The 27,498-nt window shown below is 36.0% G+C and overlaps 1 protein-coding gene across 1 annotated transcript in view; it reads right to left on the reverse strand.

Moving 5' to 3' along the window:
- Nucleotides 1-717: 717 nt before the first annotated feature.
- Nucleotides 718-27,498, reverse strand: part of LOC118182448 (uncharacterized) — a 66,925-nt gene continuing 40,144 nt past the window's right edge. Inside the window, exons 4-7 of the mRNA XM_085819628.1 lie at nt 9,373-9,700; nt 7,123-7,338; nt 3,782-3,917; nt 718-1,323 (exon numbers count right to left, since the gene is read on the reverse strand). Coding sequence (XP_085675754.1) covers nt 998-1,323; nt 3,782-3,917; nt 7,123-7,338; nt 9,373-9,700 — 1,006 coding nt within the window. The 3' untranslated portion in view covers nt 718-997. The remainder of the gene's footprint in view (nt 1,324-3,781; nt 3,918-7,122; nt 7,339-9,372; nt 9,701-27,498) is intronic.

Raw genomic sequence — 27,498 nt, forward strand, 5'->3', positions numbered from 1 at the left:
TAAGCAGAAAAGCACTACGATGAGATAAGATTGTTCGTTTCTATATGAACTGTATACGGTATTTCTCCTGCCTTCTTAGCCTGCCTTCGTGGTGTAATGGTCGGCATGCTCGGCACGTATTCGAGAAGTCCGAGGTTCGAGTCCCGGCGAGGGCATTGCTATTTTTTCACGTCTACTGCTTCGAAATAACTTAATGTTTCTACAGAGGTGCCCGAACTAAAAAAAGGTGGTGGATGATGATTCCCCACCACCAGAATTTGGCGATTGGGGCCTCTAATTCCCAGTCGCCTTTTAAAAGAGGGAGTACAATAAGGTATTTCTCCCGCCTTCTTAGCATGCCTTCGTGGTCAGAACGCTCGGCGCGTGTTCCAGTGGTCCTAGGTTTGAGTCCCGGCGAGGAAACTGCTCATTTTTCAGGTCTCCTGCTTCCACATAGCGTAATGCCTCTACAACCCTTTCTTGTTCCTTTCACATCAGTTGTTTTATTCCCTATCCTATCAAACATTATTAATGAGTTTGATATGATAGGAAATTGAGTTTCAGCCATGTTTCTAATATGTGACAGTGTAGAATGTTTAAAAAAGGGCTTTTTTCCAGATTCCCTGGGAAATGATCACTCAGAATAAGTTGCTACTACCTCAGGTATTGGGATACTGGTATGAATAACTTTATATATACAGAAGGAATAAAGTGCATTAATTAAAACACTGAATAGAATTTCTAACATAAAAAATGATTTTTATTCAAAAACGAACGAATAGTAATGTTACTGGGAGGGAAAAGAATACAGAATAATGTTGCTGAATGTCCTTTCATCACCAGTTTTCGTTCTTCTGTCTTCCATTTTACTTTAGAATTTTCACTCTAAAGGCAATTTTGAGATTTGTTGATCTCTAGTTGAGAATAAACAGCACCAATGCAAAAATATAGCACTAACAGTCACATATTTGATTTACCATTAACAAGTTTAGAGTGTTTAAGTTCTTTGTGACATCCATCACTGCCAATGGCTTCCAAACAAATGTGGAACATTCCAGTATGGTCTGTGCAATAACCAGGATTCTTTGCTGGATATTCGAGTAGATGTATTAGCTCCTGATTTTTCATCACCTTTGGGCTTTCTCTGGTGTCCGGTCGCATGGCGGCCGCCTGGACCCCAACCACTAGACACAAATACATTCTTCTTTCCCGGATTTCCACTTTCGTCAGCAGATTCATCTTTTTTGTCTTCCGACTCGGTTTCTCTATCTTGTTTCCTTTTTCCTGGAATCCAGTTCATTGCTCCGAAAGGGGTGTAGTGCACGTTAAAATGGCTCACGGAACCTGAAACAACAAGAAGGAACATAAAGAATTTAAAGAAGTCCTGAGCACTACCCTGTGAACATACTTCACAGAAACACAAGTTTTGGGCTGTCTGTATTTACACAGAGGATATTGACACTATGGATGCACTATATTTACAGTAGTGTGATTAGTGGGAATAGTGTAAATATATAGTGACACTATTGAAACATTATTTAGTGTGATATATTTACACTATGGATAGTTTCCAAGTGGAAACCATCTATAAGATGTTGCACCAAGTGTTTTGAAATGCCTTGCTTTTGAGAGCATTTGTGGCCAGATATCCACCTATCCACCTATTCAGTGTCTGCACATTTGTATTAATGGTTCTTAATTTGACTGTCATTTTAAAGTTGGACCTGGGTATTTTCAAATCTTTTTTTTTTTTTTTTTTTTTTTTTTTTTTTTTTTTTTTTTACGCCACAATAGGAAGCATTGGTACTTCTTTTGATGGTGAAGTAGCCTCCATATGTATAACCCTAAAGTTAGTTATCCATTATAAGTTTTCAAAGTCCAGTTCTTTTGATGATTCTCAAGCAGCCATTAGTTAGCTCTTTTGAACACCCATTAAAACCTGAAATTTTGCAATGTCAAAAATCCCTGACATCTCTCACTTTAAAAGGGAAACAAATCGTTCTCCAGTGGGTGCCTGGTCATTGTGGCCTTTGGGGCGATGAACAAGCGGACTTTCTTGCAAAACGAGGTGTTACTACAACATCTTACTACAGTTATTTCTTATTGGAGGATTAAGGGGACTCATACACCTTAAATCCCTTATGGTATTCGAATAGGTGACTGTTGCAGGAATTGGGATAAGTTATTTATTTTAAAAGCAATTTCTTCCAACTTTTTACAGCTGACTACATAATATAGCTGCTTTCTGAAATAGTAATCAGAAAGTTTGTGTTGCCACAAATTTTTTATAATTTAATCCGCTTTGTGACAAAATGTTTCGTCCTGTTTCCAACTTGTGCGCTCAGTTTAAAACATTCTGTTGCATAATCTAATTCCATATTTAATATATAGCTTTTATAACATTTGAAAACTACTGTGAACCAAAACTTCTAAAAATTCCATGTTAAAATTTTATTTTATTTGGAGTTGAGTTATAAAATGTATTTTATTAAAAAAAACTGTAATGTTTTCGTGAATAAAATTTCTTAATATTGAAATATTCATCAGATTTTTGGTTCAGTTAGAAAATAGTGCCGATATAAAGAATTCCGTCAAATTTCAAATATGTACCAATAGCCATTTTTAAAATATCATGCGCGCAAGGCGGAAACACGCTAGGAAAGTGGGAGAAATAACTTACTTACTCCCCCTTTTAAAGGGCATCCGGGGTTTTTAGGGGACCCAATCGCCAAATATTGGGTGAGGAGAATCACCATCCAAACCGGTTTAGTTCGGGCGCCCCTATAGAGACTTCAGGTTACTTTTGGAAGACGAAGAGATGAAAAATGAGCGATCGCCTTCGCCGGGAATTGAACCGCGGACCTCTGGAATACCGGCCCAGCGTGCAGAACCACAACACCACGAAGGCACGTTAGGAGAGTGGAAGAAATACCTTATAATTTTAATAGTAGCGTCTACGGTATTTCGCATGATGCGCGAAACTAAGATCTCATTGTGACAAGAAAGCGTAGGTTGAAAACGCGAGTTTATAGGAAAGGTTATGAGATATTTTCTCCCTCCTTTCTGCATGCCTTCGTGGTGTAAAGATAGCACACTCATCGTATATTTGAGAGTTCTTGGTTCGAGCCCCGGCGAGGGCATTGCTCATTTTTAATATCCCCTTCTTCTAAATAACGTAATAACTCTATAGTGGCGCCCGAGCTAAAAGGTGATGGATGAAGATTCTTCACCACCAGGATTTGGCGATTGGCTCTCCTAATCACCAGTCAACTTTTTTAAAAGGGGGTGTATATAAAGTATTTTCTCCCTCCTTTCTGCATGCCTTCGCGGTGTAACAGCAGCACACTCGGTGCGTATTCAAAGGGTGCAGGTTCGAGTCTCGGTGAGAGCACTTCATATTTTTCACATCTTCAGCATTAAAGTAACCTATGAATTCTACAAGGTAGCTTCCAAATAAAGATGACTGCTAGTTAAAACTGAAAAAAAAACCTCAGTTTACTCATTTTAATTTAAATTTACTCTTTTTAAGTAGAAGGATAAAAAAATAACATGAAATACATCCTCTTAAAATTTTTATGTTCAGATAAAATAAAACATTTGTATAATGAAACTACGTGTTGTAACAGCTTTAAATATTATTAAAATCTTGTAGTTTAAAATAAATAATTTAATTAGATGAACATTAAGGTATATGTAAAAGGCAATGTTTGAAACAAGTTCGAGTGCCACCTGCAACTCTCGCACGAAGAATGTATTTTATTCTAAAATGATGGCATCTTTCCCATTCTAGTTCATCTTTTACCTTTTCTGGATTTTTCGGCTCTGTGTCTCTCGGCGTCTCTTTGCCCTCCTGCCATCCATCCTCTAGACGTGAAGACGTTTCTTTTCTCAGAGTTCCTGTTCGTCTTCCCTTCCTCCCAGTCGAGAGGCACGATTACCTGAAGGAAAAGAGTTGTAAAATGTATTACATTCTCAATAAGAATTCTATGGTGATGTTTCTTTTTGATTTCCTTCTAAAAAATGTGTTCAATTCAGAAATTCATACACAAATATCAGAAACGCATGAGTAAAACTGCGATTTCTTAACTTCAACCTTCGTCGAATCATTTTGAGATTAGGAACTATTATAGAACATGCTTTTCACTGTTAGGAATTTATTCCTTTCGTTACAATCGTTATTAACTCTGAAAGTTTACATCGAAGAAAAGAGGTTATAAGGCTGTAAGCTTCCAATCTTTAAGTTAAATCTAAAAATGAGGAACCTTAAGAACTAGTAAGCAAGTAATCGCTTAGTTCAGTACCAGGACTCAAGAAGGGTTAAATACCCTTTATGATTCAAAAGAAATTTAATAGTCGACTCCTCCTTGGAGTTTACAACAAAGCCTCCATTCGGCCTTGAACTCAAGTATACTATGAAATAAAATTAAATTTAACTAAAACGATATAGCCGAAGCTATCGAAATTCTAACAGAGTTAGCCCCTTAACGCTAACTAAACGGCGAAGCTATCAAGGGCCTAAAGTACGGCCGAGCGTAATAATAGCTTAAGAGAGAGTAGCCTAAAAGGCGAACGCGCACTTCTCGGAATATCTGGCTCTCTACAGAAGTCAGTAGAACTTGAACTTTAAATACTTGTTCTTCCTCCATTTACATTTAACCGCGCTTCTGAAAACATGTTCTGGTAAGAAACCGTTAGCTGAAATTAAGGAGTGACAGGAAAGTGGTTTAAACTAAACATTAACTGTTATAAACTTATGATAAACCTTACAAGGTATTTCTTCTGCCCTCTTATCATGCCTTCGGGGTGTAGTGGTCAGCATGCTCGACGCGTATTCGAGAGGTCCGCGGTTCGAGTCCCGGCGAGGGTGTTGCTCATTTTTCAATTTTCCTGCTTAAATAACCTACAATCTCTACAAGGTAAAGGAAGTTTAGGTTCGAGAAGTTTCCTCTGTCTAGTTTATTTAGTGGTTGAAACTGTGATCTGCTATCGGCTTTAAGCCAGCAGCTGCTATGTATGTGCATAATTTGCCAAATCTACGATTATGATGCGCATCATTCTAAGCTTGACCACAAGTTAAGTTTACAGCTATAGAATTATTGTGAAAAGAATTATTCTTTACAGTAAAAGAAGTTTAGCCAAATGTTGGGGTCAAGTAGCATTGAATGAGGAAAAAAACAAATCACCTGAAATTACTTTCTAACAATTCGTTTAGAGGCAAATTCATATAAGAAGCAAACGTTCTCTGTGTTGTAAGCAGAAATTATTGATTGGAATCTCTGTCAGAAAAAAAAAGTACAAGTAAATGCGTTTATTGGGGGTTATATCAATTAGAATTTGCTTAGTATTAAAGAGTTCATTGAAAGTAAATAAAATATGAAAAGGAAAACATAATATTCAATAATTATATATCATTTTAGGAACCATTTCATTAGGCAACGATGAAGTGACTCTATGTCTTGACCTGCAATTTATTTCAGATTAAAGAGTCTACCAAAAAAAATTTAAACAATTAAAATACAAGCATCATATAAACATTTCAATCTTCTTAAATAAAAGTAATAACTATCGTCCAGCTTTTAAAATAAAATCTCTCCTGTAGAATAATATTTAAATCTCAACTTAAAAACGAATAAAGCCATTCTAAAGCCCCATTTGTCTCTCCATATTTCTTTCTTTCTCGGGGGGGGGGGGGTAACATAAAATGGAATAAAACAAATTATCAAAAGGTTAAATATATATATAGATATATATATATTACCGTTATAACAAAATCGAAACTATGTATATAGAAAGAGGCATTCAATTCATAAGATACTTCAATACTTCATTATTATTATTAGCTTTTATTTCCCATACAGATGACAGAGTAAGGAAAACAAAAGCTAATGATAGAAATCCTAATAAAATTTAAACTAATTTGCATTCTGGTGGAAGCTGGCTAAAGGAGAAGTTACATAAAAGACAAAATAATAAGGTAACTGGTTTAATTAAAAGAAAACCTTGTGTGTTTTAATACTTATATATTAGCACAAGTATTAGAACAACCGATTAAGAAACACAAGAGCTACTAGCGTTTTAAGAGATAGCTTTCTTCATGGTCTTTTAATAAAAGCTGGTTCATACTTTCGGTACACGCAGAGAAAAAACCATGCGGCTAACCCAAAAGCCAGAATTTAAACACGCTCAAAGAACAAACTCTCAGTGACGCTGTTCCATTGGCCGCTGAATAGATGCTTCACTGAAAACAAATCGCTCGCCAACGAAGGCATTACGTAAAGAAAATTTCCTTTCTTTTCTATATTTGGTCACTAAATTAAAACGAGAAGAGGCCGGCTACATAACATTAAACGTATAATGGCATTAAATTGTTTTCACAGATGGATACTTTTTTTAAGGAAAGAAGCTCAGAATGTGTTAAAACCATTGTCACAAATAACAGTTAATCAGTTTTAATGGAGTTTGATTGCAGGGTTATTAGATTATTTTGATGCTGGAGACGTGAAAAATGTGCAATACCCTCGTCGAAACTCGAACATGGATCTCTCGAATACGCTCCGAGTGTGCTGCCGTTACACCACGAAAGCATGCAGAAAGGAGAGAAAAAAATACCTTATATAGTCCCCTCTTAAAGGGCGATTAGGGATTAAGAGACCCAATCGCCATATTTTGGTGGTAAAGATATGCGCCACCTTTTTAGTTCGAGCGCCACTGTAGAGTCATTAGGATATTTTGAAGCAGTAGACGCGAAGAATGAGCAATGCCCTCACCAAGACTCGCATCTGGACCTTTCGAATACGCGCCGAGTGTGCTACCGTTACACCACGAAGGCATGCAAAAAGGAGGGAGTAAACACCTTACATGGTGAAAACCTTTAATCCTAAAATATCACAAATATGACTTGAGTAAATCTCAAGATTTATCGAAAACGAATTCTCGAACAAATTAATGCTTATTATTTGTAAATTTATCTTTAGATTGTGAAATATTGCACAACATGTCTATTAGATGTTGCTGTATTACATGATTTGGTGGTCCCAATCGAATGCAACTTCCCTGGGTATATTTTACATGCCAAGTGGACCCAAATACTGCAACCTTGAACATAGAAAGAAATGCATGAGACATGGAAACAAAGACACTTACTTCTTCAGCCAAAGGCAGGCTTCCACGCAGAGATAGAATGTCATCATTGTCTGGAATGAAGTCATAGATGTCATTATTGTCTGGCCAGCTGGGCTCCTCTGCCGTCATCTTAGCCATTCGACTATGCTTCGGAGCCATCAAAGAGTCCTCGTCGGCAAGATACGGAATGGCATCCACGCTCCCGAAATCGAATGGTCTGTCGTCTATCAGCTCCATCTGTCGCACAGGAAAAAAAGGCGTGTTTACTTTTTCCATTTCGGAAGTTGCTCGAATACATTTCCATCCATCAGATATGGTTAGGACAATTTGAAATCAATTGTATCACTATTTATTCTATATTTACTTTTCACCACACACAAACAAATATGTTGTATGACAAATTAAAAGAGAATGTGAGATAACGGTAACCAACACTGGGAAGACTAAACAGAAAGATGTTCAAACTCAGGTTCAGTTTTAGCAATTAAATAAGCTTTAATGTGTTTATAAAACAAGATAAACTTGGAAATTTAAAGAAACGCGCACACATGGCAACAAAACATATTATGGGTAGGCTAGCCTATACTTTTCATAATAATTGCAATAATTTTTCCCAAAATGGCGGCTAATTGCCTATTCATCATCGACCATTCCTAAGGCCAGAAGTGGTGGCCATGTGATTGTGGAGGCACTTAACAGGCAGCCACCGTTGCCTCTTATGAAGGGATGGACAGTTACAATCATGCCATTTAAGGTACTCGTACGTGTGCCCTTCGGTCCTGCAGTAGGCTCCCATAACTTCTGTATCGTCTGAGCAGCATAATAAAAATCTGATGTGTGCACTAATGAATTCTTTGTACAGAATATTAAATTATATGCATTTTTTGGTGCATTTCATTTACACTTATTTTACTTCGAATTTCCTTAGAGATAGATTTCTCGTTCAATTAATTCAGTTCTCACGTAGTGGCAAGGCAAAAATACATAAAACCTCAAACTATCTTTATTAAAAATTGAAAAATATAGGTAAATATAAAACACCAGTTACAATTAAAACAATTAAATAAACAATTAAATAAACAATTTTTGCAATTAAATTTACAGTTTCTACGCAAAATTGAGCAATTCGGCGAGTGGGCAAGAAGGTAGATTTTTCGCTGCACAAAACTGAAAGTTTACTTTTGGTCCCACTCGGCGAAAAAACAAGAAAGGTGCAGAAACAGACTTCATTCACTGTTCTGCTAGGTTTCAAATGTAAACAAATATGCTGCTTTGGTAAGAAAATTTACGCTTATCCGCACTTTTTTAAATTGTTCATAATTCTACAACATGCAGATTAACAAAGGTCATAAACCCCTTAACCGGAGGATAGTAGTAACATAATTCACTCATTTTTAAAGTAAAATAACGCACAATTTACCAACATATAACGATAAAACAAAACTGAGCTCACGAAGCCGAGTAACAGAGTGGGTATATATATATATATATATATATATATATATATATACGTTTTTCGTGAGGACGATTGCAACCGAAAGAGAGGATACAAGAGCATGTTATAGCAGTCCTATATACAAAATTTCAAAGTTCAGAGGCTACTAGTTTTTCAGTTATGCAGGATACATACCTACATATGTACACGTACGTACGTAGAGACGTCACGTAAAAATTTCTTCTGAACTCTTTTTAAATCATTTTTGCAATCCGTTTGGGAAAAAAGAGTCCTTTATTCTGTCTTTGCGTACACATGTCGCGCAATGTAATCGTTAAATTGCATTCGATAACGGTCAAAATGGCATTTTCGTTGAAATATGATACCCAAAACTTTTTGCGAATACAATGCTTCCGTTACTTCTCACAAGTAAGTAAAAATCTATTTTCACTTTGAATGGCAACCACCTAGATACTGATTACGTGCGAAACTGCATGGGAGATAAATTAAGAAGGTTGTGTTTTGCATATTTATAAGTTATCACACTGCACGTAGTGAATTTGGAAGGTAAATAAAAAGCATACTGTTTCAAAGCAGGCAGTATTCTGATAAATGCAGTTTAAAAGGAGAGGTAAATTAAAGAGCTTCACTTAATGTTGTGGTAACGTAACAAACAGAAGGTATCGTTCAATAAAGAATTGATAAACTCCATTACAGACGTTTCTTATGTCATCAGCAGCAATAATTTTAGATTCAAATCACTTGTATCAATAAATCGTAATTGTTAGCGATGTTATACAAGTCGTCAACTGAAACTCTGGAAATTAACTGCTTACCTGGTCAAACTGTGGCCAGATAATATGAGGCTGCAACTGAGGATTGAGAGCCGCTATGTCCACCTGAACCAACTTAGGTGCCAGATCACCGTACTTATAAAGTACCAGTCCAGGTAGGGAGGGTCTAAGAGCAGAGAGGTCTATAGTCACCATCTGCCGATTCTCTTCGGACTCCGAAGGACGCCTCTTCTGACGTGGTTGGTGGTCCGGCTCCATCCCAATGCCTGACTGAAGATCCGGCTGTCTGTCCGTCGATATCTCTGGAACGACGAGGAACAAAGCCGAAATCCACAACCACAAAAGAAGCATGATCCTCGTCTCTAAGAAACTAATAGAGCATTTGGTTAAAAACATATTATGAAATCAATGATGTTGTTCATGAAGTCCACTATCTAATAATGCAGTGAAATAGTTGCCAAGCTGTTATTAAAGGATTCGGCGAGTAGCGTTCACAATGGCTTTAACATCACTAATATTATAGTAATTAAATTCTACGTATTACAGTATTGTACATACTTGCAACATTCGAGAGAATTAATGGTTTTTAAGGCCAAATCCAGTGAGAAAATGAACGTAAATATCCCGCCAAAGTATTTTGGCAAATTTGAAGTGTCGATTTCATTGGTGAATCCTTATTTCCCTCTATCTCTTTTAGTGGACATTTGTTGTAAAAATATGCAAATGATCACTTATAGGATTTCACACTTTTAACTTAATAGAAGTAAAATATAAACATTTTGAACTTTTTTATCGCTCGTGGTGCCTTTTCTAAGCCACATATGGATGCCCAATGATAGCGCTTTAGATAACTCGATATTGACATTATATATTTCACTTAATAGGGCTGGTTTCAGTTCCTTTTGTATCAGTTTTGACATAAAGCAAAACTTGAACTCTTTAACTCATTCTTTTATGCGACATTCGATAATTAACTAGACTATGTTATCCAGCAAAGAAATTCTCCTTATCCGCTTGTGACAGCTAATCGTATTTTGAAATTCATTTAGGTGTTCCAAGGTCACATTTATACAGTAAGGTATTTTTAAGACCAAATCTGAGTTAAACTTGTAAGAAAGGTATTTTCTCTTGTAAGGAAGGTATTTTTGTAATAGTCTTTGTAAGGAAGGTAAACTTGTAAGGAAGGTATTTTTTCTTGTAAGGAAGGATGTCTGCTTGGCTTCATGGTAAACTGGAAGTACACTCGACGCGCATTCGAGAGGTCTAGAGCTCGAGTCCCAGCGAGGGCACTGCACATTTTTCATGTCTTCTGCTTCAAAACAAAACCTGATGACTGTGGCGCCCGAACTAATAGATGGTGGACAATAATTCGTCACCACCAGGATTTAGCGATTGGTTCCCCTTATTTCCATTCGCCCTTTAAAAGGAGGAATACATTACGTATTTTCCCCTTCTTTTGCATGCCTTCGTGATGTAACAGGAAGCACACTCGGTATGTATTCGTGAGGTCCAGGGTTCGAGTCCCGGCGGGGGCATTGCCCATTTATTACGTCTCCTGCTTCAAAAACCCTAATGACTCTATAATCTAATTTTGTTCAAGTTAGTATTATCTAAAGCTTGCTTAACCCATCTTCGCAGATAATTTGTGGAACCAATGGATTTCGAGAAGCGTAGATAATCTGCTAGCATGATATTATTTAGTTAACTAAACATATGAGAACACATTTGGACTGAGACAGCACAATGGCCCAAGGATGCATTCAGGGGGGATAAAGAGATGATGCTTCTAAATCAATAACAAGTCCTATTTTCATGTACAGCTAGTCTGTCTGCTGTCAAATGAGATGGATACGTATTGTCACTTAACTCAACACTCGGCAAATGATTTCCAATTGTCTTGTAGAAACAGGGTTATACACGCAACGTCTAACTCGTTGCTGCTTGCATAATTCATCGTTATCTGCGTTTGGTTTAGTGCTGTGTTCAGTTTATATAGTTCTTCACTGTTTGTCTAAGATCAACGTTGAGGAACCTAGTGAAATGAGTACGACTTATCGCCGAGTTCAAATAACCAACGTTATAGACTCAGGTAGGATTAAAATACCCTTTATTTCACTCAAAATAAGAATAGTAGTCGGCCCCTTTCTCGGGCTTACAGCAAAGCCTCCCCTCTGGCATTAACTCAGAATAAGGTATAAGAAACAAAACTATAACTAACTAGAGGAGACGTAGCGGAACCTAAACACAATTGTCTAACGTAGTTGGCCCTTCAATTTAAACTATGTAGCCAACGAATATCAAAAGGTACGTAATAATACAGCCGGGCGTAAGAGTTCCAAGACAGAAGCCCGAAGGCAAACACACTCGCTACTAAAGATTCCTAACTCTCTATAAAAGAACGTTGAACTTTCCTTAAATACTTCTTCTAACTCATTTGAATTCAAGAAGATTCTAAAACCCCATTCTGGTAGAGAGTTGTAAGTGTAAGCAAGAATTGATAGGAAAGGCTTGCCAAATTATGGTAACTAATATAAAATTAAAATATGCTTTACAAATTAACATAAAAAAGAATGGCTTTAAATCCTCTTCATCTACGAACTCTGTTTAAGCTTGAGCTCAACCTCGAAAGAAGAAATCTGGCTGAGATATCGAAATGCTATACATACACAGCACGTAAACGTCTGAACAGTATGTGGTGGACGAGACATACCACTGAACTAGATGAGCATCGGCTTTTTTAATCAGTTTCTTCTGGTGAATAGTTATGGCAATTGTGACTGCTTAGGACGTTAGCGAGATTTTAGAACTTGTAGTAGTCACCTTCAAATAGGGTAGTATCACAGCGTAGGATTATACACGTTCACATTCAAAAAATACTCGCAAAATGAATACGAAGTAATGCTATGATATCATGATTTAGCAAAATTCAAATTTTTTTCACTGACTTAAAATGACTGGGACGACGTCAAGAGTGAGGCTTAACTAAAACCTCATTAGAGACAAAAGCAAATATTTTTCAACGGATTAAGAATTCACAAGCGACAAGCTACGGAGGACGTGGGCCCTGTCCCTTTACCATAATGGTTAATCAGAATAAGAATTCACATCGAGCATATCAAAATATAAAATCGAACCACGGACCTCTGAAATACCGGTCAGCGTGCAGAACCCCTACACCACGAAGGCACGCTAGGAAAGGGGCAGAAATACCTTATTTACTCCCCTTTTTAGAGGGCGACTGGGGTTTTTAGGGGATCCAATCGCCAAATCCTGGGTGTGGAGAGTCATCCACCACAACCCTTTTAGTTCGGGCGCCACTGTAGGTACATTAGGATTCTTTTTTTTTATTATTATTATTATTTTTTATTTTTAAGCCGGAGAGATGAAAAATTAGCAACCGCCTTCGCCGGGAATCGAACCACGGACCTCCGGAATACCGGCCCAGTATACAGAACCACTACACTACGAAGGTACACTAGGAAAGTCGGAGAAATACCTTATAACTTAAAAAGATTTGAAAATTTTAGAAATGAAAACGATTGATTTTTTAACCAAATGCATTAATAAATATTTATATGCTGAATATAAACTACGTTATAATCTGATTTTTAATCAGTCATTTTTATTTTCCATGCTTTTCATCCATGATATTTTTATAAATATTATTCATTCCGTATTATTTTTATCTATATTTTTTACATTTTATCCATATCATTTTTTACAATATTTTTTTTTACATTTTACAACATTATTTTTTTAATTTTACAATTTATCCATATTATTTTTTACATTTTACATTTATCCATATTATTTTCTATACTTTTTACCCATATTATTTTTTATCCATAATTATTAATAAACCCAGCTTACGTACGATTTCATGCAAGCCATTTCATCGAATTTCCGCTGTAATCGATGTCTTTTTACAAACGATTCGGGAAATACGAACTTCTGTCGAGCTTGATATATATAAATAACAAAATTATGATAGAAAATGGGGCCCGTTAGCTCCAAATGGTCAGACTAGACAGATGTTCATACTAACCCCATAATTTCACAAGCACCTTGTAAAGGACGCCTTTCCTTATACTTACTAAATATGTTAGAAAAGCAGTTTTACAGGAATAGAATTTCCGACCATCAGGATGGAATTTTTTAAACGTATTATTTTTAATAAACTTACTGAAAAACACTGACCTCTTTTAGTTCTTTTTTACAATGTTAGTGTTTCTGAAGGAAGCTGTAAATATTAGTAATTTTTAATTGATTAATTTCGCCGTTAAATGGGTTCAGTAGATACTATTAATAGCTTATTTATTACCTTTCATTTGGGTGTGGTGTAAGATAGGCCTTTTTTTAATTCTTTCCCAATGTTGGAAGAAATTTAAAGGGATTTGTTCAAATTCCATCTCCGCCTAAGTAAAAGGTTAGTGTGAGTGAGTGTGCTGTTGAAATGTCTTCCGACACAAAGGTAAACCAAACGAAATTACATACCATCCCAGCGGGAAAATCTTATTATCTGTCAAGATGTGGACAAATCAGTGATAATTAATAATCGAGTAAAATATCAATGATCCCAAAATTTTGAAGAGCATAATTACTGTGCTCGAATTCTGTAGTCAAAAATTAAGTTAGAAGATTACTTGTGTGTGGATGCCTATTACTATTACCCATCTGCACTACTGAAAACTAGCACTTCATTGCAAAGTATAGGTAAAATCACCTAGCCTACTAAATCAATGTGAAGAAACACAGGCATGTTACAAAATAATGCAGTATGGGATATATGAAAGTGAAAATATGTGCGAATCATGATAACATATAAATGCATGAAACATATATTAGCAGATAAATGTGAACTAAACATTTTTCCAACAAATATTTTCAGCGTTCCTGAGAAAGGTTCGGGTTTTTGTTGAGTAGATAACAAGCAAAAGGACATATTCTTATAGCAATAATATGCATAAGTTTAACTGTGAACATTGTCATTTAGTACTTCAAGCAAGAAATGAAATTAAACAGAAGTTGCTTACATTTGAATCAAATAGATATATATATATATATAAAGACCGAAATCTGAAAATGTCCACATTCTCCGATGAGTGTCAACATTCACATAGTCCGAAATATGTCCGAAATATTTGCTTAATATCCTTATTTCTCACTTACACTGGATAATGTCGACATTCACTATGCACTGATGGTGAATGTTGAATAAAGATATTTTTGTTATGTTTTTAAATCATACTTTAGTATTAAAACATATTATGATATGTTTCAGAATAGGAAAAATCCTAAGAAACAGCATATGTAGATAAACTATTGAACTTAAAACGAATTATAAATGAGAAAAAGAAAATAACACGAATAATGGTTACAGGCGAAAACATCGCGGCAAAAACAACGCGGACGAAAACGTCGCGGAGAAAACAACGCAAGGCGAAAACGTCGTGCTACAAAACATCGCAAAGAGAAAACATCGTACTTCTAAAACATCGTGGTACAAAATATCGTCGTCGAAAATAAAGCGGTTCAAAAACTTTGCAGTTTAAAAACATCGTCGTCGAAAATATCGTGGTAAAAAATAAAGTATCTACAAATGATCGCATGACGATAACATCGCAGACACTCTTTTTTCAGGCTTTAATAACTGTAAATGGATATTCCCATAACGATTTGTGAGCGCAAAATGTAAAGAAGAATAATTTTACTTTCATATTTTTATTAACTAATAAATGTTTTCTGATAAAGTAAGGAGGAAACTTAAAAAAATTAATGCAACTTATAGCACTTAATGGAATTTTAAACTGACATAGTTAACTAACAAGGGCCAGTAATAAATCGTTTTTGTAAAGTTTTTACTTGTAATTTTTCATGAAAAGTATAATCTAAAAAAGATTAGAAAAAGGAAGGCAAGTAACTACATGACCTTATCTATAAAAGAATTGCTTTCGTAAAAAATAAAAAAAAATTTATAAGCAAACATTAGTTAATAATAAATATGAAAGCAAAAATTATCCTTCTTACCATCTTGCGCTCAGAAATCATTATGGAAATATCCATTTACAATTATTAAAGCCTGAAAAAAGCCACTTGTCTGCGATGTTATCGTCATGCGATGATTTGTAGATATTTTATTTTTTCCCAGGATATTTTCGACGACGCTGTTTTTAAACTGCGAAGTTTTTGAACCGCTTTATTTTCGACGACGATATTTTGTACTACGATGTTTTAGAAGTGCGATGTTTTCTCTTTGCGATGTTTTCTCCCACGATGTTTTGTAGCACGACGTTTTCGCTTTGCGTTGTTTTCTCCGCGACGTTTTCGTCCACGATGTTTTTGCCGCGATGTTATCGGCGGACACCCGAATAACTTACTTAATTATTTGACTGACGTTATACAAACTTATTTATTGCAACAACTTGAACTCTTTTATGACATTTTGAATTGCACAAGAATCTCTTGCTTTTACAACAAGCCGAATTTCAATAACTATTCATGACTGTAAACTTCATTTTGATTACTCTTAACGCAGTAAAAATGTAAACGATTTCCGCAGTTTTAACTGAAAGCATATTTCTACAGAGCGAATTAAAATGTCAAAAACTCACCCAAAGAGGATGGAGACTTAATTCTCTGTCTGTCTACTCGGCATCTCATTTCGACCTCCACCACAGCATATTTGTGCTTGTCGACATACACCGGTGATGCTCCGAATGTAGAACAATATAACCAAATATTTGGTCTTTCACTGACATATACTTATTTCTCATTTATTTATAGTATGAATCTGGCATCAATACAAATATGTATTGATATTCTCCGCAGAATGTCGGCCTTCTTCAATTTCAGACTGTAGAATTATTAGGTTATTTGGAAGCAAGAAACATGAATAATGAGCAATGCCCTGGCTGGAACTCGAACCACGACCTTTTGAATACATGCTGAGTGTGCTACCGTTACACCCCGAAGGCATGCAGAAAGGAGAAAGTAAATACCTTATATATTCTCTCTTTTAAAGTACGACTTGATATTAGGGGACCCAATTGCCAAATCGTGGTCGTGACGAATCATCATCCATTCCCTTTTAGTTTGGCTCCAGTGAAGAGTCATTAGCTTATATGGAAGCAGAAAACATAAAGCAATGAGAAATGCCTCGCTGGGACTCGAACCTGGACCTGTCGAATACGCGCCGAGTGTGCTACCGTTACACCATGAAGGCATGCAGAAAGGAGGGAAGAAAATACCTTATAAGTCTTTCACGGTAACATCAGCATTGAAAAATAAAGTTATGTAAATTACTTTATTCTTCAATGTAAATTAGTAATGTAAATTACTTTATTATGTAATGTAAATTATAATGTAAATTACTTTATTTTTCAATGCTGTAATTAATGTAAATTACTTTATTTTTCAATGCTGTAATTAATGTAAATAAAATTAATTTAATAATGTAATAAACTAAATTAATGTAAATTAAATGTAATTAAATTAGCCTTAATTAATGTAAATAAAATTAGATAAGTGAAAAAAATAAGTCAGCATTTTGTTTCTTATAAAGAAAGATAAAGCAATGAGATACTTTGAATATTTGAAAATTAAACAAAAAAGGATACCGAAGATAATAAGCCAATTATCAAACAGAAATAGAAGTCATTCCAAATCACAAACTGTGAATGTTTTATTCAATTTGTTTCCGTTCTTACTCATAAAGTCTGATTTTTCTGCTGTACCTACAAGATCATTTATAAGAAAAGTACCATCACTCACAAAAAGAAAAATGCTGCACAACAGACTTCTTTTCTTCCAACCAAATCTTAACTGCATTTCAAATTCTTATTCTGCTTTTTTTTAAAGTTCAATCATTCTTGTTCGTTATCACAAAAGGAACATGCGCCATTAGTTATGCGCATGCGGAAACAGTACGTAAATTAATTAAATAAATAATTTCACTTAATAAATATATACCTTACATGGTTCCAAACTTAATTTTCAGTGTTTAACTATTAAATAATATGTTATATTTTTATGCTGTTAATACATAATTTTATATAACTAATGTTCATAATTATTAGGTGTATTCATAACTATTATTTGTAACAATAGCAGTATATCTAGTAGTGATAATAGTATTATTCAACTAGTATTATTCAACATTCCTTAGTATAACAATAGCAGTAATAGTAATAGGATAATTCTTTAGTATAATTCCATATTTACGAAAAAATCTAATATTGAAATACTAGAGATTCTCTAAAATTCTCGGAAATTTACGTTACGTTGGAGTTGCTGTCATAATAGTAATGTTATCCTTAAGCACCTTTCAACCAACTTCTTTCAGTGTTCCTGAGAAAGACTGTAAAGACTATTTGTAATTAATATGCATCAGTAATCAATAATAATTCTTTTCGGATAGAATTTATTTTTTTCACGTTTCGTTGAGAAAATAATGAAAAAAAGGAGAATTATATCACAGACATTATATATATATATATAGTCGTTAACTTACGTTTGATTGTTTATTAATATTGATATGCATATATATAGTCTTTACTTACATTTGATTATTTATTAATAGTTATATATATACATATAGGCCTTACTTATGGTTGATTATTTATTAGTATTGATAGATATATATAGTCGTTACTTACATTTGATAATTTATTAATATATATATATATATATATATCATTATTAACTAAAAGGATTTTCATTCAAACAAATCATTTAAAAACTAATGCTAATTGAAGAAACTATTATTATTCGAGCACTGGTTGAAATAAACGAATGAATACCCAAAAACAAGAAAGAAAGAAACTTATTTAAACATTGTTTTTCTTTTATATAAATGTTTCTTGTCGATAAAACTGCAAGTAGTAAAGATACCATTTTAAATACATATAACAATTTTACTTTAAAATTTACCTGAGATTTGAGAAAATTATTTTAAGATTTCCTTAACAGTTAGAAGTTTCAATAACTATTCACGATTGTAAATTTCATTTTTATGACTCTTAACGCAGTAAACATTTACACGATTTCCTCAGTTTTAACTGAAAACATATTTCGACAGAGCGAATTAAATTGTCAAAAACTCACCCAAACAGGATGGAGACTACGTTGGAGATTTTACCGTCTTCCGGTCACGATTCGCGCAATTTATGAGGCGACGACAACGCCCTCTGTCACATTCATTTTCGGTTTTTCGAAAATGCCCATGGCGTGAATGGAATGCAAAAATCTTGTTTTCAAAATTGACCTTGTTTTCTCAAACATGAACTGAGCAGAAGGTTTTGACTTTCAGAACAAGAAGACCTTTTGTGATGCATTTTTTTTTGGGGGGGAATAAGCACGCACACTCAGATTTTTTTGAGTGGGTGGCTTTGAAAAAACGAAAATATGCGAACGTCTAAAGAAATACTGTACTTGAAAAGAAATGTGAAAATGAAATGAATATAGTCGTCTGGTAAGCGCAAATGAGGATGTGCAAAATAAACGCAATATATTCAAGAAAGGAGGTTGAGAAATTTATTTTTTGAATATTGACGCTAGACATATACTTCTGAGATAAAATAAGGTACAATACTTTGAAAACAACTTTAGTACTGTGTATGCAAAAGGCTCCTTAAAACTAAAATTTGATTTCTTATATGGTTTCATTATGGAAAACCTCTAATTGGTAAAATTAATATATAGAAGAGTAACATTTCATTGTAAAATATAAATTTAAGCTGATAAACATAGGTAGCCTTGGAGAGTTATTAGATGTTTTTGAAGTAAGGGAAGTGAAAAATGTGCAAAGCTCTCGCCGGGACTCGAACCTGGATGTCTCGAATACGCGCCGAGTGTGCCACCGTTACACCACGAAGGCATGCCGGATGGAGGGAGAAAATATCTTATAGTCTTAAATTTTTTTAAACTCTCTATCATATTCGAGTTAACTAAAGTAAATTCCTTTTCGGCAGAGAAAAAAACTCTTTTTCCAAAAAATTTGTAATTTTTTAAACCATTTTTTGCGTTTATATAAAAATTTTATTTCGTTATTTGACATGCAGCGGTTCTAAAACAAAAACCTACTATTCTTACAATTTTGTTGGGTTGCCAAAAGCCAAAGGTGAATGAAACTCCGCACGTACGAAAACCGTGTGTGAGTACTATGACTTATATCACTTGTCTGAACATCAGAACAAGCCCACGAAATACCTCGCGGCAAGGAGCGCAAGATACGCTTGTCGTTGACAACAACCTTGAGTACCTTACAGGAGACAGTGCGATTTAGCGCAGTTCCGACCCCAGTTTTGAGGAAGAGCTCCCCGTCCGAAGGTCTCCCATTCCACCTAACCACACAGGAGAACTTTCAACTCGCTGGATACTGAGAGTGCCTCCCTGCCGCACTGACACTATACATTTACAAACATCCATGCCTTCCCCGGGATTTGAACCCGGGTCCTTCGGCACAGCAGTCAGCGACGCTAACCATTAACCCGGCTGCGCGGCTGCAAAATCGTGATTGAAGTAACGAGCGGCACTGACGTCACCAGTAGTTCTGTCAACCTCAAGAGGTACGACCAGCTGCTTCAGTCAGATCCCTTCTTTGTGCTCAACACGCAGCGCGCATGATCTGCATTTTCCACTGCGACTTTCAATTACCCTTACAACAGCAGCCCTTTTCCACATATGTCGAATCCTTGCGTCCTCCTCCAGAAGTACCAGATCTCCTTTCCTAAAGGAAACTAATTTCTGGATACTGCGTACTTGATGACAACTGCGTAGTTCCAGAAGATATTCCTCAGACCATCTCTTCCAAAATGTATTCAACACATTTTTCTACATTCTATTTTTTCTTGTAGGATTAGCATTTTCGGATTCAGTTTCGATATCAACTTTGTCAGTTTCTTGCAGAGTATATTTTAATTTTGTAACAGTTATTTCTATTTCAAAACCCTTTCTTATCAATTTTTGCTTCTGCTCACTAACACTGCTTCCACTAACTCGGCGTAAACAAGCCCCATGGCTAGAAGTTCTCAACGCCACAGAACACTAATCGCTAACAAATCAAAGATAACGACGTGTCCTTAAGCAGCCAAAACATTCTCCAGATTCACCTTCCAAACCTTCCCTTAAATACATACTACTTTCTACCTCATTTGAATACACGCGCGTTAACTCATTAATATTATAGCAAGAAGAGTCAGTTGAAAGCGAAGGCAATCGGAAAGATTGCTTCAAAATTAAATGAACTGTTAAATAACTTAAATAAATCCCACAAGCGCCTGCTTACGAGCATGTATTGCAGCATTTAATGATGTAGTGGGATAGTATACATAAGTTTTACTGCTTTCAAATGTGCTTAGGATGACTGTAGATTTATTTTAAATGCCGGTTATTTCAAACTGCACTCGACATCTAAGTTGTGCAATACTTAAGGAAGATTCAATTGCTTTAAACTGCAGTGAATCCAAATTAATAATTTGTAATTTCAATATGTCTGTTAGACGCGAATGGACAAAAACTGGACATGCATCGAGTTAACTGAGTAATGTCCGTTAGATTTGAGGACTAGCAAAGATTTTGACGACTCATTTTTCTCGCCAAATTTGGCGGGAAATCACCAAAAGTCGCCATACTTGGCGAGCATTTGACGAAAATTTGGTCCGGTTTCTGTATAACCGTAATAGGTATTGCAACTGAATAACTGTAATTGATTCCATATGCAACTGCAACGATATCCAGGTGTCATATGCCTTTCAGTTGTTTAGTTCGGCGTGATTTCAGAGCACCGAGATCTCTCCGTGTGAGCTTCGCTCTTTAGATGCGCTTTGCATTGCATTGTGTTTAACGTTCTTAGTATTTGAAGTGTAACTGCTGATTGTGCTCTGTGATAATGTGAACAGTTGTAAGAGTACTTTTGTGGAAAGGTACAGAACTGCGAAGTGTTTCTTTAGGTTAAAAATAAATTTCAAGCTATCATCGGTTCGTGTGCATTCAATACATTACGAACCCATAAGCGCGCAACAAGGCGATTGTGAAAGAAATATTTTCGGAGGAAAAGGAAAAAAGAAAAAATTACCTTAACTCTTTGACCTGTAAAATCTTTGAAAAATGTGGCAACATGCAAAATTTCCACGTAATGTTATCACACTTATAACCTAGCAGCAAGGTACAGTATTTGCATTTCCAATGACAATGCCGTTGTCAATCTACAAACATTTTAAATATACAAAACCACCAATCGCATCGGTCAAATTTTGAGTAAAACCGACGCCCTGTGTGTCTCAAGCGGAGTCGAGTAGCACTAAGATACAAAGAAAAAAACTGGAAAAGATGCTCCAGGAATACAACTACTTTGCCATTTTTATGGAAAGAGGCTCCCCATCCCATAACAACTCTTTGCTTTCTTTGCCCATCAATTTCCACTTATGCATTTCATTTGCCTTCACACAGGTATCGTAAAATTAAATTAATTTAGTTTTATGATACCTGTATAAATTATATATGTTTAATATGGTACTAGATTTAATGATTTCCATTAGTTTTGTGTCGTGAACTTGGGTGCGAAGTGTATAGAGTTTATGTGTATTCTTTGGTAACATACATCTTTGACTCTACGTCGCAAGCGAAGTAGCGAATTCTCGCTATGTCTTTAAGATTAAATCTGCAGAAGAAAGGCTTAAATAACCTTTTGATTTAAACTAAAGTAAGACAGATCTCACAAATCACCATATTTTGTGGCTACGTCACAAAAAATAAGAATGTAACAAATCACTAGTAAATTAAGATAATCTAATGACCGGCTCCCTAGCTTAAACTAACGCTACATCGACTGCACACAGCAAAGCCGCGCCGAGAAATATCAGTATAAACTTGAAAGGTGTTGAACACCGAACTAGAGAGCTAATTTAAAACTCGCATAAACAAGGGAACTAAGTCCGCTACTACCCCTTTTTAAATTCTTGAAACGCAGCTTAAATACTGCTTTGAAACATGTTAAATTACATCCAATAGATGGATGGGAGGGATGCCTTCGTGGAGGATGTATTAAGGAAAACTGGCTCGTATTAACACGTTACACATGAGGTAAACCACAAAAACGCCCATGCAGCCAGCCCGTTTGCGGATTTCGAACTTCGGAGCGAACTACCAGTGTTTGGGGGCTTTACCACAAAGTACTGTTGTAAAGCTTAAATGAGTAGTCATATATAATGGCACAAGAACGAATTCATCCATTTTACATTACTTTTTATGGGGATATTGTTTCGGTTTAAGAGCCTGTAGAGACATTGAGTATTTTTTTAAAACAGGAGTGATGAAAAATGAGCAACGCCCTCGCCGGGAATCGAACCACGGACCTCTGGAATACACGCCCAGCGTGCAGACCACCACACCACGAAGGCATGCTAAGAAGGCGGGAGAAATACCTTATAAGCTTATAGTGTTGCGTGGCCCCAACCTGTCAGCAACTATGGTAGTGACTGCTATGAACTGTAAATTACACAAACTCGTAAGAAGGGTTTAAATCCCTTTTTATTCCACTTTATAAATAACAGCTGCGTTCACTTGACGCTCACAAACTACACCGACCCGGCGGTTTAACAAAACAGAAATGTGAAACTAAAAATAAATGACAGGATGAATAAATAACGAGATCACTACCTACGAAGCTCTAAAATCGTAACTAACTTAACCGCGTTCTGCGATTCAGCAAGCTTACTGATTAAGCAGTTGAAATATTCAGTAAACTGCCGAGATAGGCACACAGGCCGAAACGCGCGGTTCTTAAATTTTTACCTAGCAACCTTCACGTTAGCGATTCAAGAAGCACACATACAATATCGTTTCCCTTCTATTTAGACTCAACTTACTTCTGGTAAAATTTGAATATACTGCGCGTTCTACTACAATTTACATACTCTGGCATTGGCAATTCTAGGGGAAAGTAAAGGCTTGACAGGAAAGATAGCTTGAACTTAAAATAAATGTTAGTTAAAATAAATATAAACCCTACAAGCTTTTCTGATTTGAAAGGGCCATCGGTAACGAATTAAATTCACGAAAGGAGATATCACTGTCCGTCACATTCCCAACCTTCTTTAAAGTAAATAAATTTTAAAAACAAATACAATAAGATGAAATAAAACCTCTAGTAACCTTTGCTAAAGCTGCATTTAAGCAGTGCATTAGAAGAAAGGATATTTTCTTTTAAGAGCAAGTTTTAAGCCACCGCGGGAAGCAGGACCCCTCACCAGGACTTAAATAAAAGCTATAGTGGGCGGTCCTTTTGCTTAATGGATGAATTATATTTCCAAGGAACAAAATCGATTCACGCTTGCTTTGATTTCGTAGAGGAAGCTCAATTGTATTAATGACATGTCCCGTTATAATACGCCTTGTTACCGTGTGAAGACGCTATTCAGCCCATCGTATCTTATATCTATATAACGCCTGCATATTGCATATGCAATTTATTTATTTCATTGAAATTCATGTATTAATGTACTAATCATCTTAGGAATAACTGTCTATTTAATCTACCATTCCTGCTGCCAGCTCGAACAGCTTTATTTCCACTATCTTTTAGATTCTGGTTAATTTTACTATTCTGGGTAATTTTACTTGTTCCTGCATTTTCTATCAAATGCAGCATTTGGTACGCGTAGAGCTTCGTTTTTATATGACCACTGGCCAAGAGCACTCCATGACAAGTAAAAACCTTTGGGTTGAATGCTTGAAGCACCAACAAGTCACAAGACATGAGATATGCTGCAGCATCTTCCTTGCATTTTCGCCTTTGGATCATATAGCATTTACACTAGCGGAACAATTACCATCCATACAACTTAGCACATTTCCAAGGTGTTGACACTTCTGCTGCAAACGTTTTTCTAAATTTATTATATATATCCCACTTGGTAAACTACCATTTCTCGGAAATCTTGCAGTTCGCAAAAAATAATGTCTTTAACTTATTTTTCAAACTAGGAGTTATCGTGATTTTCCCAAAATGTCTAACGTAAATACGAGACTGTTTCCCTTGGAAAGTCCTCAATCCCTCGTGTGCTTTGTCGAAATCTAAATAATTCAATCTATTTATCTCACGAACATCAACCATATATTGCTGCTACGATGCATATTGGATTTTTATATTTTGAATAGTATGCAGAAACATTAGGTATTTTTTGAAGCAGGAGAGATGAGAAATGAGCAACGCCTTTGCCTGGAATCGAACCACGGACATGTGGAATACGCGCCCAGCGTGCAGACCACTACACTACGAAGGCATGCCAAGAAGGCGGGAGAAATACCTTATAAGTATACGCTTCTTATTCGTAGCATTCAAATGATCTAATAAATAAAATCATATTTTATCTACACTATTTTATTTCTGCTATCATTTCAACTGTCATGTTTTTTTCAGGCAATCCGCTCCAATCATCGATTGTTACGATCTGCGAGATCAAATAAACCTACGCACTGTGTTTTTCAATTTGCAGTTTTGCAAAAATTCATTTCTTTGAGAGAACTTCGCTCGGTACTCGAGGGTTCCCCAACTTAGGCATTTTGAAGCATCGCATCAGTGAAGAGGTCAAAGCAATTCTACCTGAAATACTGCTGAAAGTAATAAACAGTTTCACTCGCTGACTCCGTTCAGTGCATCGTAATGGACGGTGGTTATCTCACAGATGTGCTTTAAAAAAATAAAAAAACATAAAACGGCGTTATATTATTTATCAGTAAACACTTTTGTCCTTTATATTCCCTGTTGTTACGAAATGCCCAGCTGCGGTAAGATAGCTTCCCCGCAAAGCGGCGTTAGGGTTACCAAAAAGGGGCAAAGAAAAGCAGGGTTGCCAGATTTAGCGCGAAATTGTCCATTTGACAACATTTGGTGACAAAATTTGTGTATTCATGGAGCGAGAACATTCTAGAACGAATTCTTACCTGTATAAGGTATTTCTCCCGCCTTCCTAGCTTGCCTTCGTGGTGTAGGGGTTCTGCACGCTGGGCCGGTATTCCAGAGGTCCGTGGTACCATTCCCGGGGAAGGCGGTGCTAATTTTTCATCTCTTCTGCTTTCCCAATTAACCTAATGTCTCTACACCTGTGTTTCCGAGAATGTTCTCGAAAACAGGTTAAAGGCTGAAAATACCCGGCAATTACGGAATGTGTCTTGAGAGAGTATCTTGAGTAGTTTGTTGAGTTTAATAGATTAGCTGAGTTCAGAGATTAGCTCAAGAGCGATCGACCGAGTCAAAAGTAGTACTTTACTGCTTTGCATTGAAACTGCCTTCCCCGTTATAGCCTGAGAGCTACCTCAAGGCTGTGTTGCTGATTGTTTCAGCGTATTTATCGCAGCTTTTCGACGGCTGTAAACGTGTCTTTGGAACTCTCCTGTGCAATACTGATGAATAAACTTTGTTTTGATTTTTAATAAAGTGTTGTCGTCAATCACTCCACGAACCCGTAGAACGCAACAGCGTACAGAGTTACTGTACGACCTGTAATAAAACGGTAGATTTTTTGTGCTTGATCCTATAATATCAGTGTCCAAAATTAAAGTTACAGACTCATTTTTTGCAAATATTCAAAACTAACTACCATAAATGTTTTAAAACCTGATGTTATTTTTAATACGTGGCATGATAAATGTAATATAAGCGTCTAGTAATTCTTAAAATGTTAAGTAATACGTTTTTAAGAATATGAAATTGGCCAGTTTACGAATTTGTGACATTTGTATGGAGAAATGTGTTTAGGTATTTTTTGGAAGCAGTCAAGATGAAACATGAGCAAACGCCTTCGCCGGCAATCGAACCGCAAGCCTCTAAAATACCGGCCTAGCCTGCAGGCCTCTACACCACGAAGGCACGCTAGGAAAGCGGAAGAAATACTTTATATACTCCCCTTTTTAAAGAACGACTGGGGTTTTTTTAGGGGACCCAATCGCCAAATCTTGGGTGCGGAGAATCATCATCCAACACCCTTTTATTTCGAGCACCACTGTAGAGACATTACGTTAATTGGAAAAGCCGGAGAGATGAAAAATTAGCAACCGCCTTCTCCGCAAACCTCTAGAATACCGGTTCAGTGTGCTGACCACTACACCACGAAGGCTCGTCAAGAAGGTGGGAGAATTACCTTATATACTCCCCCTTTTAAAGGGCGACTGGGGTTTTTAGGGAACCCAATCGCCAAATTCTGGGTGGGGAGAATCATCATCCACCACCCCTTTAGTTCGGGCGTCACTGTAGAGACATTAGGTATTTTGGAAGCAGGAAAGATGAAAAATTAGCAATGCCTTCGCCGGGAATCGAACCGCAGACCTCTGAAATACCGGCTCAATGTGCTACCACTACAGTAGGAAAGCTCACCAAGAATGTTGGAGAAATACCTTATACATGTAAGCAAAAGCACAGGACTAATTTCAATTAAATAATTTCTCAGAATTCTTTAAAACAGAAATTCTCAATCACTGGTTCACAGACCGCAAGCCTTTCTTTGTCGAAGTCTTCCTTTGTGGTATTTCTAGATTTCCAGAAAGCACAAAGAATAAAATTCAAATTAACTGAGTATAACCACACTATAGTTGAAAATCTCAAAGTTGGGAAATTACACATGGCAGTCATTTATTACTTTTTTTCCCTAGACTGAAATTTTACGAAATTTATAACCAGTTGTCCTGTTTATGAACTTCGCACAGGAGTATGTCTTACCAACAAAGGGGGAACTTAAACACTATAACTGTAGTGTTTGAAACAAGTATCTCATATAAGCATAAAATGGCTATACAATAATTGGCAGGCTCATTCATTTCATTAATGTGAACACCAACATTATTTAATTTTTAATTAGTAAATTAGAGATTATCCAGAATCAGATAACCTTAAATTATTAATGACAAACTTCATTCTACTACCTCAATCATTAACACCAGTATAAAATTAAAAGAATTTTAAATGATTGATTTTTAAAAATATAAATACACCACTGGTAGTAAAATATGCTAAAAATATCGTTTGCGAAAGGGTTAGAACACTTAGGTCCATCACCTCCATCACCAGGAGTTTCGCCAAGAGCCATAATACCCGTGAATAACTTAAACGCAGCTTTAAATGTAAGACCCCATACAGAGATGATGACTAAGCGGACAAGCTGTCTTTTGAGAAGC

The sequence above is a fragment of the Stegodyphus dumicola genome, chromosome 6 (genome assembly GCF_044657685.1).
Source record: "Stegodyphus dumicola isolate Sdum_Otavi_A_Nest chromosome 6, ASM4465768v1".
Lineage (NCBI taxonomy): Eukaryota > Metazoa > Arthropoda > Arachnida > Araneae > Eresidae > Stegodyphus > Stegodyphus dumicola.